At 43.2% G+C, this 18,176-nt stretch overlaps 2 protein-coding genes across 3 annotated transcripts in view; one reads left to right on the top strand and one right to left on the bottom strand.

The window, feature by feature from the left end:
- The window catches only part of LOC139372831 (zinc finger protein 850-like), a 113,412-nt gene that overhangs the window by 18,697 nt on the left and 76,539 nt on the right, over window positions 1–18,176 (top strand). The window lies entirely within an intron of this gene.
- LOC139372824 (zinc finger protein 585A-like) overlaps window positions 15,966–18,176 on the bottom strand; it is a 64,842-nt gene continuing 62,631 nt past the window's right edge. Inside the window, exon 3 of the mRNA XM_071112641.1 lies at window positions 15,966–17,978. Within this exon, the coding sequence (XP_070968742.1) occupies window positions 17,224–17,978 (755 nt within the window). The 3' untranslated portion in view covers window positions 15,966–17,223. The remainder of the gene's footprint in view (window positions 17,979–18,176) is intronic.

Genomic DNA, 18,176 nt, shown 5'->3' with positions numbered 1-18,176 from the left:
ACTTCCACACAAACAGTAGGTATCCTACGCACATACTTCCTCACAAACAGTAGGTATCCTACGCACATACTTCCACACAAACAGTAGGTATCCTACGCACATACTTCCACACAAACAGTAGGTATCCTACGCACATACTTCCACACAAACAGTAGGTATCCTACGCACATACTTCCACACAAACAGTAGGTATCCTACGCACATACTTCCACACAAACAGTAGGTATCCTACGCACATACTTCCACACAAACAGTAGGTATCCTACGCACATACTTCCACACAAACAGTAGGTATCCTACGCACATACTTCCACACAAACAGTAGGTATCCTACGCACATACTTCCACACAAACAGTAGGTATCCTACGCACATACTTCCACACAAACAGTAGGTATCCTACGCACATACTTCCACACAAACAGTAGGTATCCTACGCACATACTTCCTCACAAACAGTAGGTATCCTACGCACATACTTCCACACAAACAGTAGGTATCCTACGCACATACTTCCACACAAACAGTAGGTATCCTACGCACATACTTCCACACAAACAGTAGGTATCCTACTCACATACTTCCACACAAACAGTAGGTATCCTACTCACATACTTCCACACAAACAGTAGGTATCCTACGCACATACTTCCACACAAACAGTAGGTATCCTACGCACATACTTCCACACAAACAGTAGGTATCCTACGCACATACTTCCACACAAACAGTAGGTATCCTACGCACATACTTCCACACAAACAGTAGGTATCCTACGCACATACTTCCTCACAAACAGTAGGTATCCTACGCACATACTTCCACACAAACAGTAGGTATCCTACGCACATACTTCCACACAAACAGTAGGTATCCTACGCACATACTTCCACACAAACAGTAGGTATCCTACGCACATACTTCCACACAAACAGTAGGTATCCTACTCACATACTTCCACACAAACAGTAGGTATCCTACGCACATACTTCCACACAAACAGTAGGTATCCTACGCACATACTTCCTCACAAACAGTAGGTATCCTACGCACATACTTCCACACAAACAGTAGGTATCCTACGCACATACTTCCACACAAACAGTAGGTATCCTACGCACATACTTCCACACAAACAGTAGGTATCCTACGCACATACTTCCACACAAACAGTAGGTATCCTACGCACATACTTCCACACAAACAGTAGGTATCCTACGCACATACTTCCACACAAACAGTAGGTATCCTACGCACATACTTCCACACAAACAGTAGGTATCCTACGCACATACTTCCACACAAACAGTAGGTATCCTACGCACATACTTCCACACAAACAGTAGGTATCCTACGCACATACTTCCACACAAACAGTAGGTATCCTACGCACATACTTCCACACAAACAGTAGGTATCCTACGCACATACTTCCACACAAACAGTAGGTATCCTACGCACATACTTCCACACAAACAGTAGGTATCCTACGCACATACTTCCACACAAACAGTAGGTATCCTACGCACATACTTCCACACAAACAGTAGGTATCCTACGCACATACTTCCACACAAACAGTAGGTATCCTACGCACATACTTCCACACAAACAGTAGGTATCCTACGCACATACTTCCTCACAAACAGTAGGTATCCTACGCACATACTTCCACACAAACAGTAGGTATCCTACGCACATACTTCCACACAAACAGTAGGTATCCTACGCACATACTTCCACACAAACAGTAGGTATCCTACTCACATACTTCCACACAAACAGTAGGTATCCTACGCACATACTTCCACACAAACAGTAGGTATCCTACGCACATACTTCCACACAAACAGTAGGTATCCTACGCACATACTTCCACACAAACAGTAGGTATCCTACTCACATACTTCCACACAAACAGTAGGTATCCTACTCACATACTTCCACACAAACAGTAGGTATCCTACTCACATACTTCCACACAAACAGTAGGTATCCTACGCACATACTTCCACACAAACAGTAGGTATCCTACGCACATACTTCCTCACAAACAGTAGGTATCCTACGCACATACTTCCACACAAACAGTAGGTATCCTACGCACATACTTCCTCACAAACAGTAGGTATCCTACTCACATACTTCCACACAAACAGTAGGTATCCTACGCACATACTTCCACACAAACAGTAGGTATCCTACGCACATACTTCCACACAAACAGTAGGTATCCTACGCACATACTTCCACACAAACAGTAGGTATCCTACGCACATACTTCCACACAAACAGTAGGTATCCTACGCACATACTTCCACACAAACAGTAGGTATCCTACGCACATACTTCCACACAAACAGTAGGTATCCTACGCACATACTTCCACACAAACAGTAGGTATCCTACGCACATACTTCCTCACAAACAGTAGGTATCCTACGCACATACTTCCACACAAACAGTAGGTATCCTACGCACATACTTCCACACAAACAGTAGGTATCCTACGCACATACTTCCACACAAACAGTAGGTATCCTACTCACATACTTCCACACAAACAGTAGGTATCCTACGCACATACTTCCACACAAACAGTAGGTATCCTACGCACATACTTCCACACAAACAGTAGGTATCCTACGCACATACTTCCACACAAACAGTAGGTATCCTACTCACATACTTCCACACAAACAGTAGGTATCCTACTCACATACTTCCACACAAACAGTAGGTATCCTACTCACATACTTCCACACAAACAGTAGGTATCCTACGCACATACTTCCACACAAACAGTAGGTATCCTACGCACATACTTCCTCACAAACAGTAGGTATCCTACGCACATACTTCCACACAAACAGTAGGTATCCTACGCACATACTTCCTCACAAACAGTAGGTATCCTACTCACATACTTCCACACAAACAGTAGGTATCCTACGCACATACTTCCACACAAACAGTAGGTATCCTACGCACATACTTCCACACAAACAGTAGGTATCCTACGCACATACTTCCACACAAACAGTAGGTATCCTACGCACATACTTCCACACAAACAGTAGGTATCCTACGCACATACTTCCACACAAACAGTAGGTATCCTACGCACATACTTCCACACAAACAGTAGGTATCCTACGCACATACTTCCACACAAACAGTAGGTATCCTACGCACATACTTCCACACAAACAGTAGGTATCCTACGCACATACTTCCACACAAACAGTAGGTATCCTACGCACATACTTCCTCACAAACAGTAGGTATCCTACGCACATACTTCCACACAAACAGTAGGTATCCTACGCACATACTTCCACACAAACAGTAGGTATCCTACGCACATACTTCCACACAAACAGTAGGTATCCTACTCACATACTTCCACACAAACAGTAGGTATCCTACTCACATACTTCCACACAAACAGTAGGTATCCTACGCACATACTTCCACACAAACAGTAGGTATCCTACGCACATACTTCCACACAAACAGTAGGTATCCTACGCACATACTTCCACACAAACAGTAGGTATCCTACGCACATACTTCCACACAAACAGTAGGTATCCTACGCACATACTTCCTCACAAACAGTAGGTATCCTACGCACATACTTCCACACAAACAGTAGGTATCCTACGCACATACTTCCACACAAACAGTAGGTATCCTACGCACATACTTCCACACAAACAGTAGGTATCCTACGCACATACTTCCACACAAACAGTAGGTATCCTACTCACATACTTCCACACAAACAGTAGGTATCCTACGCACATACTTCCACACAAACAGTAGGTATCCTACGCACATACTTCCACACAAACAGTAGGTATCCTACGCACATACTTCCACAGAAACAGTAGGTATCCTACGCACATACTTCCACACAAACAGTAGGTATCCTACGCACATACTTCCACACAAACAGTAGGTATCCTACGCACATACTTCCACACAAACAGTAGGTATCCTACGCACATACTTCCACACAAACAGTAGGTATCCTACTCACATACTTCCACACAAACAGTAGGTATCCTACGCACATACTTCCACACAAACAGTAGGTATCCTACGCACATACTTCCACACAAACAGTAGGTATCCTACGCACATACTTCCACACAAACAGTAGGTATCCTACTCACATACTTCCACACAAACAGTAGGTATCCTACTCACATACTTCCACACAAACAGTAGGTATCCTACTCACATACTTCCACACAAACAGTAGGTATCCTACGCACATACTTCCACACAAACAGTAGGTATCCTACGCACATACTTCCTCACAAACAGTAGGTATCCTACGCACATACTTCCACACAAACAGTAGGTATCCTACGCACATACTTCCTCACAAACAGTAGGTATCCTACTCACATACTTCCACACAAACAGTAGGTATCCTACGCACATACTTCCACACAAACAGTAGGTATCCTACGCACATACTTCCACACAAACAGTAGGTATCCTACGCACATACTTCCACACAAACAGTAGGTATCCTACGCACATACTTCCACACAAACAGTAGGTATCCTACGCACATACTTCCACACAAACAGTAGGTATCCTACGCACATACTTCCACACAAACAGTAGGTATCCTACGCACATACTTCCACACAAACAGTAGGTATCCTACGCACATACTTCCACACAAACAGTAGGTATCCTACGCACATACTTCCACACAAACAGTAGGTATCCTACGCACATACTTCCTCACAAACAGTAGGTATCCTACGCACATACTTCCACACAAACAGTAGGTATCCTACGCACATACTTCCACACAAACAGTAGGTATCCTACGCACATACTTCCACACAAACAGTAGGTATCCTACTCACATACTTCCACACAAACAGTAGGTATCCTACTCACATACTTCCACACAAACAGTAGGTATCCTACGCACATACTTCCACACAAACAGTAGGTATCCTACGCACATACTTCCACACAAACAGTAGGTATCCTACGCACATACTTCCACACAAACAGTAGGTATCCTACGCACATACTTCCACACAAACAGTAGGTATCCTACGCACATACTTCCTCACAAACAGTAGGTATCCTACGCACATACTTCCACACAAACAGTAGGTATCCTACGCACATACTTCCACACAAACAGTAGGTATCCTACGCACATACTTCCACACAAACAGTAGGTATCCTACGCACATACTTCCACACAAACAGTAGGTATCCTACTCACATACTTCCACACAAACAGTAGGTATCCTACGCACATACTTCCACACAAACAGTAGGTATCCTACGCACATACTTCCACACAAACAGTAGGTATCCTACGCACATACTTCCACAGAAACAGTAGGTATCCTACGCACATACTTCCACACAAACAGTAGGTATCCTACGCACATACTTCCACACAAACAGTAGGTATCCTACGCACATACTTCCACACAAACAGTAGGTATCCTACGCACATACTTCCACACAAACAGTAGGTATCCTACTCACATACTTCCACAGAAACAGTAGGTATCCTACGCACATACTTCCACACAAACAGTAGGTATCCTACGCACATACTTCCACACAAACAGTAGGTATCCTACGCACATACTTCCACACAAACAGTAGGTATCCTACGCACATACTTCCACACAAACAGTAGGTATCCTACGCACATACTTCCACACAAACAGTAGGTATCCTACGCACATACTTCCACACAAACAGTAGGTATCCTACGCACATACTTCCACACAAACAGTAGGTATCCTACGCACATACTTCCACACAAACAGTAGGTATCCTACGCACATACTTCCACACAAACAGTAGGTATCCTACGCACATACTTCCTCACAAACAGTAGGTATCCTACGCACATACTTCCACACAAACAGTAGGTATCCTACGCACATACTTCCACACAAACAGTAGGTATCCTACGCACATACTTCCACACAAACAGTAGGTATCCTACTCACATACTTCCACACAAACAGTAGGTATCCTACTCACATACTTCCACACAAACAGTAGGTATCCTACGCACATACTTCCACACAAACAGTAGGTATCCTACGCACATACTTCCACACAAACAGTAGGTATCCTACGCACATACTTCCACACAAACAGTAGGTATCCTACGCACATACTTCCACACAAACAGTAGGTATCCTACGCACATACTTCCTCACAAACAGTAGGTATCCTACGCACATACTTCCACACAAACAGTAGGTATCCTACGCACATACTTCCACACAAACAGTAGGTATCCTACGCACATACTTCCACACAAACAGTAGGTATCCTACGCACATACTTCCACACAAACAGTAGGTATCCTACTCACATACTTCCACACAAACAGTAGGTATCCTACGCACATACTTCCACACAAACAGTAGGTATCCTACGCACATACTTCCACACAAACAGTAGGTATCCTACGCACATACTTCCACAGAAACAGTAGGTATCCTACGCACATACTTCCACACAAACAGTAGGTATCCTACGCACATACTTCCACACAAACAGTAGGTATCCTACGCACATACTTCCACACAAACAGTAGGTATCCTACGCACATACTTCCACACAAACAGTAGGTATCCTACTCACATACTTCCACAGAAACAGTAGGTATCCTACGCACATACTTCCACACAAACAGTAGGTATCCTACTCACATACTTCCACAGAAACAGTAGGTATCCTACGCACATACTTCCACACAAACAGTAGGTATCCTACTCACATACTTCCACACAAACAGTAGGTATCCTACGCACATACTTCCACACAAACAGTAGGTATCCTACTCACATACTTCCACAGAAACAGTAGGTATCCTACGCACATACTTCCACAGAAACAGTAGGTATCCTACGCACATACTTCCACACAAACAGTAGGTATCCTACTCACATACTTCCACACAAACAGTAGGTATCCTACGCACATACTTCCACACAAACAGTAGGTATCCTACACACATACATCCACACAAACAGTAGGTATCCTACTCACATACTTCCACACAAACAGTAGGTATCCTACTCACATACTTCCACACAAACAGTAGGTATCCTACTCACATACTTCCACACAAACAGTAGGTATCCTACGCACATACTTCCACACAAACAGTAGGTATCCTACGCACATACTTCCTCACAAACAGTAGGTATCCTACGCACATACTTCCACACAAACAGTAGGTATCCTACGCACATACTTCCACACAAACAGTAGGTATCCTACGCACATACTTCCACACAAACAGTAGGTATCCTACGCACATACTTCCACACAAACAGTAGGTATCCTACGCACATACTTCCACACAAACAGTAGGTATCCTACGCACATACTTCCACACAAACAGTAGGTATCCTACGCACATACTTCCACACAAACAGTAGGTATCCTACGCACATACTTCCACACAAACAGTAGGTATCCTACGCACATACTTCCACACAAACAGTAGGTATCCTACGCACATACTTCCACACAAACAGTAGGTATCCTACGCACATACTTCCACACAAACAGTAGGTATCCTACGCACATACTTCCTCACAAACAGTAGGTATCCTACGCACATACTTCCACACAAACAGTAGGTATCCTACGCACATACTTCCACACAAACAGTAGGTATCCTACGCACATACTTCCACACAAACAGTAGGTATCCTACTCACATACTTCCACACAAACAGTAGGTATCCTACTCACATACTTCCACACAAACAGTAGGTATCCTACGCACATACTTCCACACAAACAGTAGGTATCCTACGCACATACTTCCACACAAACAGTAGGTATCCTACGCACATACTTCCACACAAACAGTAGGTATCCTACGCACATACTTCCACACAAACAGTAGGTATCCTACGCACATACTTCCTCACAAACAGTAGGTATCCTACGCACATACTTCCACACAAACAGTAGGTATCCTACGCACATACTTCCACACAAACAGTAGGTATCCTACGCACATACTTCCACACAAACAGTAGGTATCCTACGCACATACTTCCACACAAACAGTAGGTATCCTACTCACATACTTCCACACAAACAGTAGGTATCCTACGCACATACTTCCACACAAACAGTAGGTATCCTACGCACATACTTCCTCACAAACAGTAGGTATCCTACGCACATACTTCCACACAAACAGTAGGTATCCTACGCACATACTTCCACACAAACAGTAGGTATCCTACGCACATACTTCCACACAAACAGTAGGTATCCTACGCACATACTTCCACACAAACAGTAGGTATCCTACGCACATACTTCCACACAAACAGTAGGTATCCTACGCACATACTTCCACACAAACAGTAGGTATCCTACGCACATACTTCCACACAAACAGTAGGTATCCTACGCACATACTTCCACACAAACAGTAGGTATCCTACGCACATACTTCCACACAAACAGTAGGTATCCTACGCACATACTTCCACACAAACAGTAGGTATCCTACGCACATACTTCCACACAAACAGTAGGTATCCTACGCACATACTTCCACACAAACAGTAGGTATCCTACGCACATACTTCCACACAAACAGTAGGTATCCTACGCACATACTTCCACACAAACAGTAGGTATCCTACGCACATACTTCCACACAAACAGTAGGTATCCTACGCACATACTTCCACACAAACAGTAGGTATCCTACGCACATACTTCCACACAAACAGTAGGTATCCTACGCACATACTTCCTCACAAACAGTAGGTATCCTACGCACATACTTCCACACAAACAGTAGGTATCCTACGCACATACTTCCACACAAACAGTAGGTATCCTACGCACATACTTCCACACAAACAGTAGGTATCCTACTCACATACTTCCACACAAACAGTAGGTATCCTACGCACATACTTCCACACAAACAGTAGGTATCCTACGCACATACTTCCACACAAACAGTAGGTATCCTACGCACATACTTCCACACAAACAGTAGGTATCCTACTCACATACTTCCACACAAACAGTAGGTATCCTACTCACATACTTCCACACAAACAGTAGGTATCCTACTCACATACTTCCACACAAACAGTAGGTATCCTACGCACATACTTCCACACAAACAGTAGGTATCCTACGCACATACTTCCTCACAAACAGTAGGTATCCTACGCACATACTTCCACACAAACAGTAGGTATCCTACGCACATACTTCCTCACAAACAGTAGGTATCCTACTCACATACTTCCACACAAACAGTAGGTATCCTACGCACATACTTCCACACAAACAGTAGGTATCCTACGCACATACTTCCACACAAACAGTAGGTATCCTACGCACATACTTCCACACAAACAGTAGGTATCCTACGCACATACTTCCACACAAACAGTAGGTATCCTACGCACATACTTCCACACAAACAGTAGGTATCCTACGCACATACTTCCACACAAACAGTAGGTATCCTACGCACATACTTCCACACAAACAGTAGGTATCCTACTCACATACTTCCACACAAACAGTAGGTATCCTACGCACATACTTCCACACAAACAGTAGGTATCCTACGCACATACTTCCACACAAACAGTAGGTATCCTACGCACATACTTCCACACAAACAGTAGGTATCCTACTCACATACTTCCACACAAACAGTAGGTATCCTACTCACATACTTCCACACAAACAGTAGGTATCCTACTCACATACTTCCACACAAACAGTAGGTATCCTACGCACATACTTCCACACAAACAGTAGGTATCCTACGCACATACTTCCTCACAAACAGTAGGTATCCTACGCACATACTTCCACACAAACAGTAGGTATCCTACGCACATACTTCCTCACAAACAGTAGGTATCCTACTCACATACTTCCACACAAACAGTAGGTATCCTACGCACATACTTCCACACAAACAGTAGGTATCCTACGCACATACTTCCACACAAACAGTAGGTATCCTACGCACATACTTCCACACAAACAGTAGGTATCCTACGCACATACTTCCACACAAACAGTAGGTATCCTACGCACATACTTCCACACAAACAGTAGGTATCCTACGCACATACTTCCACACAAACAGTAGGTATCCTACGCACATACTTCCACACAAACAGTAGGTATCCTACGCACATACTTCCACACAAACAGTAGGTATCCTACGCACATACTTCCACACAAACAGTAGGTATCCTACGCACATACTTCCTCACAAACAGTAGGTATCCTACGCACATACTTCCACACAAACAGTAGGTATCCTACGCACATACTTCCACACAAACAGTAGGTATCCTACGCACATACTTCCACACAAACAGTAGGTATCCTACTCACATACTTCCACACAAACAGTAGGTATCCTACTCACATACTTCCACACAAACAGTAGGTATCCTACGCACATACTTCCACACAAACAGTAGGTATCCTACGCACATACTTCCACACAAACAGTAGGTATCCTACGCACATACTTCCACACAAACAGTAGGTATCCTACGCACATACTTCCACACAAACAGTAGGTATCCTACGCACATACTTCCTCACAAACAGTAGGTATCCTACGCACATACTTCCACACAAACAGTAGGTATCCTACGCACATACTTCCACACAAACAGTAGGTATCCTACTCACATACTTCCACACAAACAGTAGGTATCCTACGCACATACTTCCACACAAACAGTAGGTATCCTACTCACATACTTCCACACAAACAGTAGGTATCCTACGCACATACTTCCACACAAACAGTAGGTATCCTACGCACATACTTCCACACAAACAGTAGGTATCCTACGCACATACTTCCACAGAAACAGTAGGTATCCTACGCACATACTTCCACACAAACAGTAGGTATCCTACGCACATACTTCCACACAAACAGTAGGTATCCTACGCACATACTTCCACACAAACAGTAGGTATCCTACGCACATACTTCCACACAAACAGTAGGTATCCTACTCACATACTTCCACACAAACAGTAGGTATCCTACGCACATACTTCCACACAAACAGTAGGTATCCTACGCACATACTTCCACACAAACAGTAGGTATCCTACGCACATACTTCCACACAAACAGTAGGTATCCTACTCACATACTTCCACACAAACAGTAGGTATCCTACTCACATACTTCCACACAAACAGTAGGTATCCTACTCACATACTTCCACACAAACAGTAGGTATCCTACGCACATACTTCCACACAAACAGTAGGTATCCTACGCACATACTTCCTCACAAACAGTAGGTATCCTACGCACATACTTCCACACAAACAGTAGGTATCCTACGCACATACTTCCTCACAAACAGTAGGTATCCTACTCACATACTTCCACACAAACAGTAGGTATCCTACGCACATACTTCCACACAAACAGTAGGTATCCTACGCACATACTTCCACACAAACAGTAGGTATCCTACGCACATACTTCCACACAAACAGTAGGTATCCTACGCACATACTTCCACACAAACAGTAGGTATCCTACGCACATACTTCCACACAAACAGTAGGTATCCTACGCACATACTTCCACACAAACAGTAGGTATCCTACGCACATACTTCCACACAAACAGTAGGTATCCTACGCACATACTTCCACACAAACAGTAGGTATCCTACGCACATACTTCCACACAAACAGTAGGTATCCTACGCACATACTTCCTCACAAACAGTAGGTATCCTACGCACATACTTCCACACAAACAGTAGGTATCCTACGCACATACTTCCACACAAACAGTAGGTATCCTACGCACATACTTCCACACAAACAGTAGGTATCCTACTCACATACTTCCACACAAACAGTAGGTATCCTACTCACATACTTCCACACAAACAGTAGGTATCCTACGCACATACTTCCACACAAACAGTAGGTATCCTACGCACATACTTCCACACAAACAGTAGGTATCCTACGCACATACTTCCACACAAACAGTAGGTATCCTACGCACATACTTCCACACAAACAGTAGGTATCCTACGCACATACTTCCTCACAAACAGTAGGTATCCTACGCACATACTTCCACACAAACAGTAGGTATCCTACGCACATACTTCCACACAAACAGTAGGTATCCTACGCACATACTTCCACACAAACAGTAGGTATCCTACGCACATACTTCCACACAAACAGTAGGTATCCTACTCACATACTTCCACACAAACAGTAGGTATCCTACGCACATACTTCCACACAAACAGTAGGTATCCTACGCACATACTTCCACACAAACAGTAGGTATCCTACGCACATACTTCCACAGAAACAGTAGGTATCCTACGCACATACTTCCACACAAACAGTAGGTATCCTACGCACATACTTCCACACAAACAGTAGGTATCCTACGCACATACTTCCACACAAACAGTAGGTATCCTACGCACATACTTCCACACAAACAGTAGGTATCCTACTCACATACTTCCACAGAAACAGTAGGTATCCTACGCACATACTTCCACACAAACAGTAGGTATCCTACTCACATACTTCCACAGAAACAGTAGGTATCCTACGCACATACTTCCACACAAACAGTAGGTATCCTACTCACATACTTCCACACAAACAGTAGGTATCCTACGCACATACTTCCACACAAACAGTAGGTATCCTACTCACATACTTCCACAGAAACAGTAGGTATCCTACGCACATACTTCCACAGAAACAGTAGGTATCCTACGCACATACTTCCACACAAACAGTAGGTATCCTACTCACATACTTCCACACAAACAGTAGGTATCCTACGCACATACTTCCACACAAACAGTAGGTATCCTACGCACATACTTCCACACAAACAGTAGGTATCCTACGCACATACTTCCACAGAAACAGTAGGTATCCTACGCACATACTTCCACACAAACAGTAGGTATCCTACGCACATACTTCCACACAAACAGTAGGTATCCTACGCACATACTTCCTCACAAACAGTAGGTATCCTACGCACATACTTCCACACAAACAGTAGGTATCCTACGCACATACTTCCACACAAACAGTAGGTATCCTACGCACATACTTCCACACAAACAGTAGGTATCCTACTCACATACTTCCACACAAACAGTAGGTATCCTACTCACATACTTCCACACAAACAGTAGGTATCCTACGCACATACTTCCACACAAACAGTAGGTATCCTACGCACATACTTCCACACAAACAGTAGGTATCCTACGCACATACTTCCACACAAACAGTAGGTATCCTACGCACATACTTCCACACAAACAGTAGGTATCCTACGCACATACTTCCTCACAAACAGTAGGTATCCTACGCACATACTTCCACACAAACAGTAGGTATCCTACGCACATACTTCCACACAAACAGTAGGTATCCTACGCACATACTTCCACACAAACAGTAGGTATCCTACGCACATACTTCCACACAAACAGTAGGTATCCTACTCACATACTTCCACACAAACAGTAGGTATCCTACGCACATACTTCCACACAAACAGTAGGTATCCTACGCACATACTTCCACACAAACAGTAGGTATCCTACGCACATACTTCCACAGAAACAGTAGGTATCCTACGCACATACTTCCACACAAACAGTAGGTATCCTACGCACATACTTCCACACAAACAGTAGGTATCCTACGCACATACTTCCACACAAACAGTAGGTATCCTACGCACATACTTCCACACAAACAGTAGGTATCCTACTCACATACTTCCACAGAAACAGTAGGTATCCTACGCACATACTTCCACACAAACAGTAGGTATCCTACTCACATACTTCCACAGAAACAGTAGGTATCCTACGCACATACTTCCACACAAACAGTAGGTATCCTACTCACATACTTCCACACAAACAGTAGGTATCCTACGCACATACTTCCACACAAACAGTAGGTATCCTACTCACATACTTCCACAGAAACAGTAGGTATCCTACGCACATACTTCCACAGAAACAGTAGGTATCCTACGCACATACTTCCACACAAACAGTAGGTATCCTACTCACATACTTCCACACAAACAGTAGGTATCCTACGCACATACTTCCACACAAACAGTAGGTATCCTTGTGGCTAGAAACTTCAGCGAGAATTTGAAACATTTTTTTTGGCCTGGAGGGAAAGAGGCGTGCAGTGTGCGATGCGTGTTCGGCCTTGCGTCCACAGAGACAGGGAGACATCAGGCCATTCATTGGGAGAAAGACGGAGAGGAGGCAGACTGAGGAAGGCTAGAAGATGGCGGAGGGGATGTGTTGTTTGATGGCGTGTCGAGTGGAGATGAGAGAGAAGGAATAAAAGGGGAAACTAGAGAAGTGGTTGTGGAGTAAATCCAAGCCTACTTCTGACTGTTTTTTGGATCCATTTAGATACCTGGGAGATCCGTTTGAAGTCTCCATGGTGATGTGTAGGGTCCATCTAGATACCTGGGAGATCCGTTTGAAGTCTCCATGGTGATGTGTAGGATCCATCTAGATACCTGGGAGATCCGTTTGAAGTCTCCATGGTGATGTGTAGGATCCATCTAGATACCAGGGAGATCCGTTTGAAGTCTCCATGTTGATGTGTAGGATCCATCTAGATACCTGGGAGATCCGTTTGAAGTCTCCATGGTGATGTGTAGGATCCATCTAGATACCTGGGAGATCCGTTTGAAGTCTCCATGGTGATGTGTAGGATCCATCTAGATACCTGGGAGATCCGTTTGAAGTCTCCATGGTGATGTGTAGGATCCATCTAGATACCAGGGAGATCCGTTTGAAGTCTCCATGGTGATGTGTAGGATCCATTTAGATACCAGGGAGATCCGTTTGAAGTCTCCATGGTGATGTGTAGGATCCATCTAGATACCTGGGAGATCCGTTTGAAGTCTCCATGGTGATGTGTAGGATCCATCTAGATACCTGGGAGATCCGTTTGAAGTCTCCATGGTGATGTGTAGGATCCATCTAGATACCTGGGAGATCTGTTTGAAGTCTCCATGGTGATGTGTAGGATCCATCTAGATACCTGGGAGATCCGTTTGAAGTCTCCATGGTGATGTGTCGGATCCATCTAGATACCTGGGAGATCCATTTGAAGTCTCCATGGTGATGTGTAGGATCCATCTAGATACCTGGGAGATCCATTTGAAGTCTCCATGGTGATGTGTCGGATCCATCTAGATACCAGGGAGATCCGTTTGAAGTCTCCATGGTGATGTGTAGGATCCATCTAGATACCTGGGAGATCCGTTTGAAGTCTCCATGGTGATGTGTAGGATCCATCTAGATACCTGGGAGATCCGTTTGAAGTCTCCATGGTGATGTGTAGGATCCATCTAGATACCTGGGAGATCCGTTTGAAGTCTCCATGGTGATGTGTAGGATCCATCTAGATACCTGGGAGATCCGTTTGAAGTCTCCATGGTGATGTGTAGGATCCATCTAGATACCTGGGAGATCCATTTGAAGTCTCCATGAAAATCATAGATGACTTAATAGGTTTAAGGTTTTTAAACCATTACATATGCATTAGTGAGAATACTGGTGGCTGGCATATTGGCTTGTCCCCATGGTGACGTGTAGAGGTGTAGTGACATGTTTTTAGGAGATCGAAATATACATTTTGTTTAATTTCTTAAAATTCAAAATGTATATTTACAGTATAGAAACCCCCCAAAAAACAAAGACTGACCAGCACAAATTAATGTAGAACATTTATTTTTCATTAGTAGACCCATTAAGTTCACTACAGTTATCCAAATACATTAATTATCAATGACTAAAATAACAAATCTACAAAATATAAACGCAAAGTAAAGTGTTGGTCCAATGTTTCATGAAGTTGAAATAAAAGATCCCAGAAATTCAACAAGTTCAAATGAGCCTCACAAAGCTGTATTATATCATGCTGAAACATGAGGTGATGGCGGCGGATGAATGGCACAAAAATTGTGTTTGTTGTCCGTAGTTTATGCCTAACAATACCGTAACCTCACTGCCACCATGGGGCACTCTGTTCACAACATTCACATCAGCAAACCGCTCGCCCACACAACACCATACACATGGTCTGCGGTTGAGGCCGGTCGGAGGTACTGCCAAATTCTCTAAAACAATGTTGGAGGCAGCTTATTGTAGGGAAATTAACATTCAATTATCTGTCAACAGCTCTGGTGGGTATTCCTACAGTCAGCATGCCAATTGCACATTCCCTTAAAACATGAGACATCTGTGGCATTGGGTTGTGTGACAAAACTGCACATTTTAGACTGTCCTTGTATTGTTCCCAGCACAAGGTTCACCTGCGTAATGATCATGTTGTTTAATCAGCTTCTTGATATGCCACACCTGTCAGATGGATGGATTATATTGGCAAAGAAAAAATGCTAACAGGGATGGAAACAATTTTGAGCACAGAATTTGAGAGAAATACCCTTTTTGTGCATAAGGAACATTTCTGGTCTTGAAACATGGGACCAACACTTCACATGTTGCCAGGTCTGCCAGGTCGCAGTTGCAAATGAGAACTTGTTCTCAACTAGCCTACCTGGTTAAATAAAGGTGAAATAAAAACTAAAAACATGTTGCATTTATATATATATATATTTTTTTTCAGTGTCGATGTTTCAAACAAAGTTGATTAATAGCAAAAATAATATACCCAAACTAGTGGTGAAAACGGATCATCACCCCATCTCTATCTGATACATGTTATGTCTACTAACTCAATCCGACAGAAAACTGCAGAAGGAAGCCGTATCACCCAGTCAACCATCACACTTCATTGTTTTAACAAGTGATCCCTCAGAGGGTTTTCAACGCTAAGGGAAAATCCAGGTAATCTCAATATGTTTACAGTAGAATCTAACAAAACACACCAAAACTGACAAGGTGCACACTGATCAGTAAAGTAAAGAGAGGCTAACATTCTATAACAATCCTTTTCATCTGTACAGTTCTATCACATTGAGAAACAATAAGATTACAGTGTTCTACGCTTTCTTCATTTGATCCAATTCACTGTTACCACTTCTTCTATCAAATGATAATTAAGTGATGGAGTGACTTTAATCTTAGCTGGTCTGAGAGAACTTCTCTCCTTTATGTATGCGTTGGTGCGTTTTTAAGTTGCTCAATTGAGAGAAACTTGTCCCACAGTCAGAGCAATGGTAAGGCTTCTCTCCTTTATGTATACGTTGGTGTCTTCTTAAATTGCTCAATTGAGAGAAACTCGCCCCACAGTCAGAGCAGTAGTGAGGCTTCTCTCCTGTGTGAGTTCTCTGGTGAGATTTTAGCTCAGTTGATGTTTTAAAGCCTTTCCCACAGTCAGAGCAGGAGTAAGGCTTCTCTCCTTTATGTATACGTTGGTGTGTTTTTAAGTTGCCCTGTTGAGAGAAACTCTTTCCACATTCAGAGCAGGAGTAAGGCTTCACTCCTGTATGCATTTGTTGGTGACATTTTAAGGTATCCAATCTGGAGAAACTCTCTCCACAGTCAGAGCAGGAGTAAGGCTTCTCTCCTGTGTGTCTTCGCTGATGAGATTTTAGCTCAGTTGATGTTTTAAAGCATTTACCACAGTCAAAGCAGGAGTAAGGCTTCTCTCCTGTATGTATTCGGTGGTGACATTTTAAGGTATCCAATCGGGAGAATCTCCCCCCACAGTCAGAGCAGGAGTAAGGCTTCTCTCCTGTGTGTATTTTTAGATGTATTTTTAGCTTTGATAGAATTGGGAAAATCTCCTCACAATGTGGGCAGTGGTGAGACCTCTTAGCTCTGTGACCTTCCTGCTGTTGCTCTCTGGATGTAGAGAATGTCTCAACATGGTCTCCTGTGTGAACAACATCAGAACAACCAGTCAGTTTGTGTGACATACATGTCAATCCCAACTCAGTTGTGATATTGATCTATTATTTTTTTTAATTAAGCCTTTTTTAAATGAACAGTTTTCAAAGTGTTGAACAGAAACCCAGCCTAAAACCCCAAAGAGCAAGCAATGCAGAAGTGCAGTGGCTAAGGAAAAACTCAG

Source organism: Oncorhynchus clarkii, chromosome 18, assembly GCF_045791955.1.
Source record: "Oncorhynchus clarkii lewisi isolate Uvic-CL-2024 chromosome 18, UVic_Ocla_1.0, whole genome shotgun sequence".
Lineage (NCBI taxonomy): Eukaryota > Metazoa > Chordata > Actinopteri > Salmoniformes > Salmonidae > Oncorhynchus > Oncorhynchus clarkii.
The sequence above is the reverse complement of the archived record's forward strand: the minus strand, read 5'-3'. Positions and strand labels throughout refer to the sequence as shown.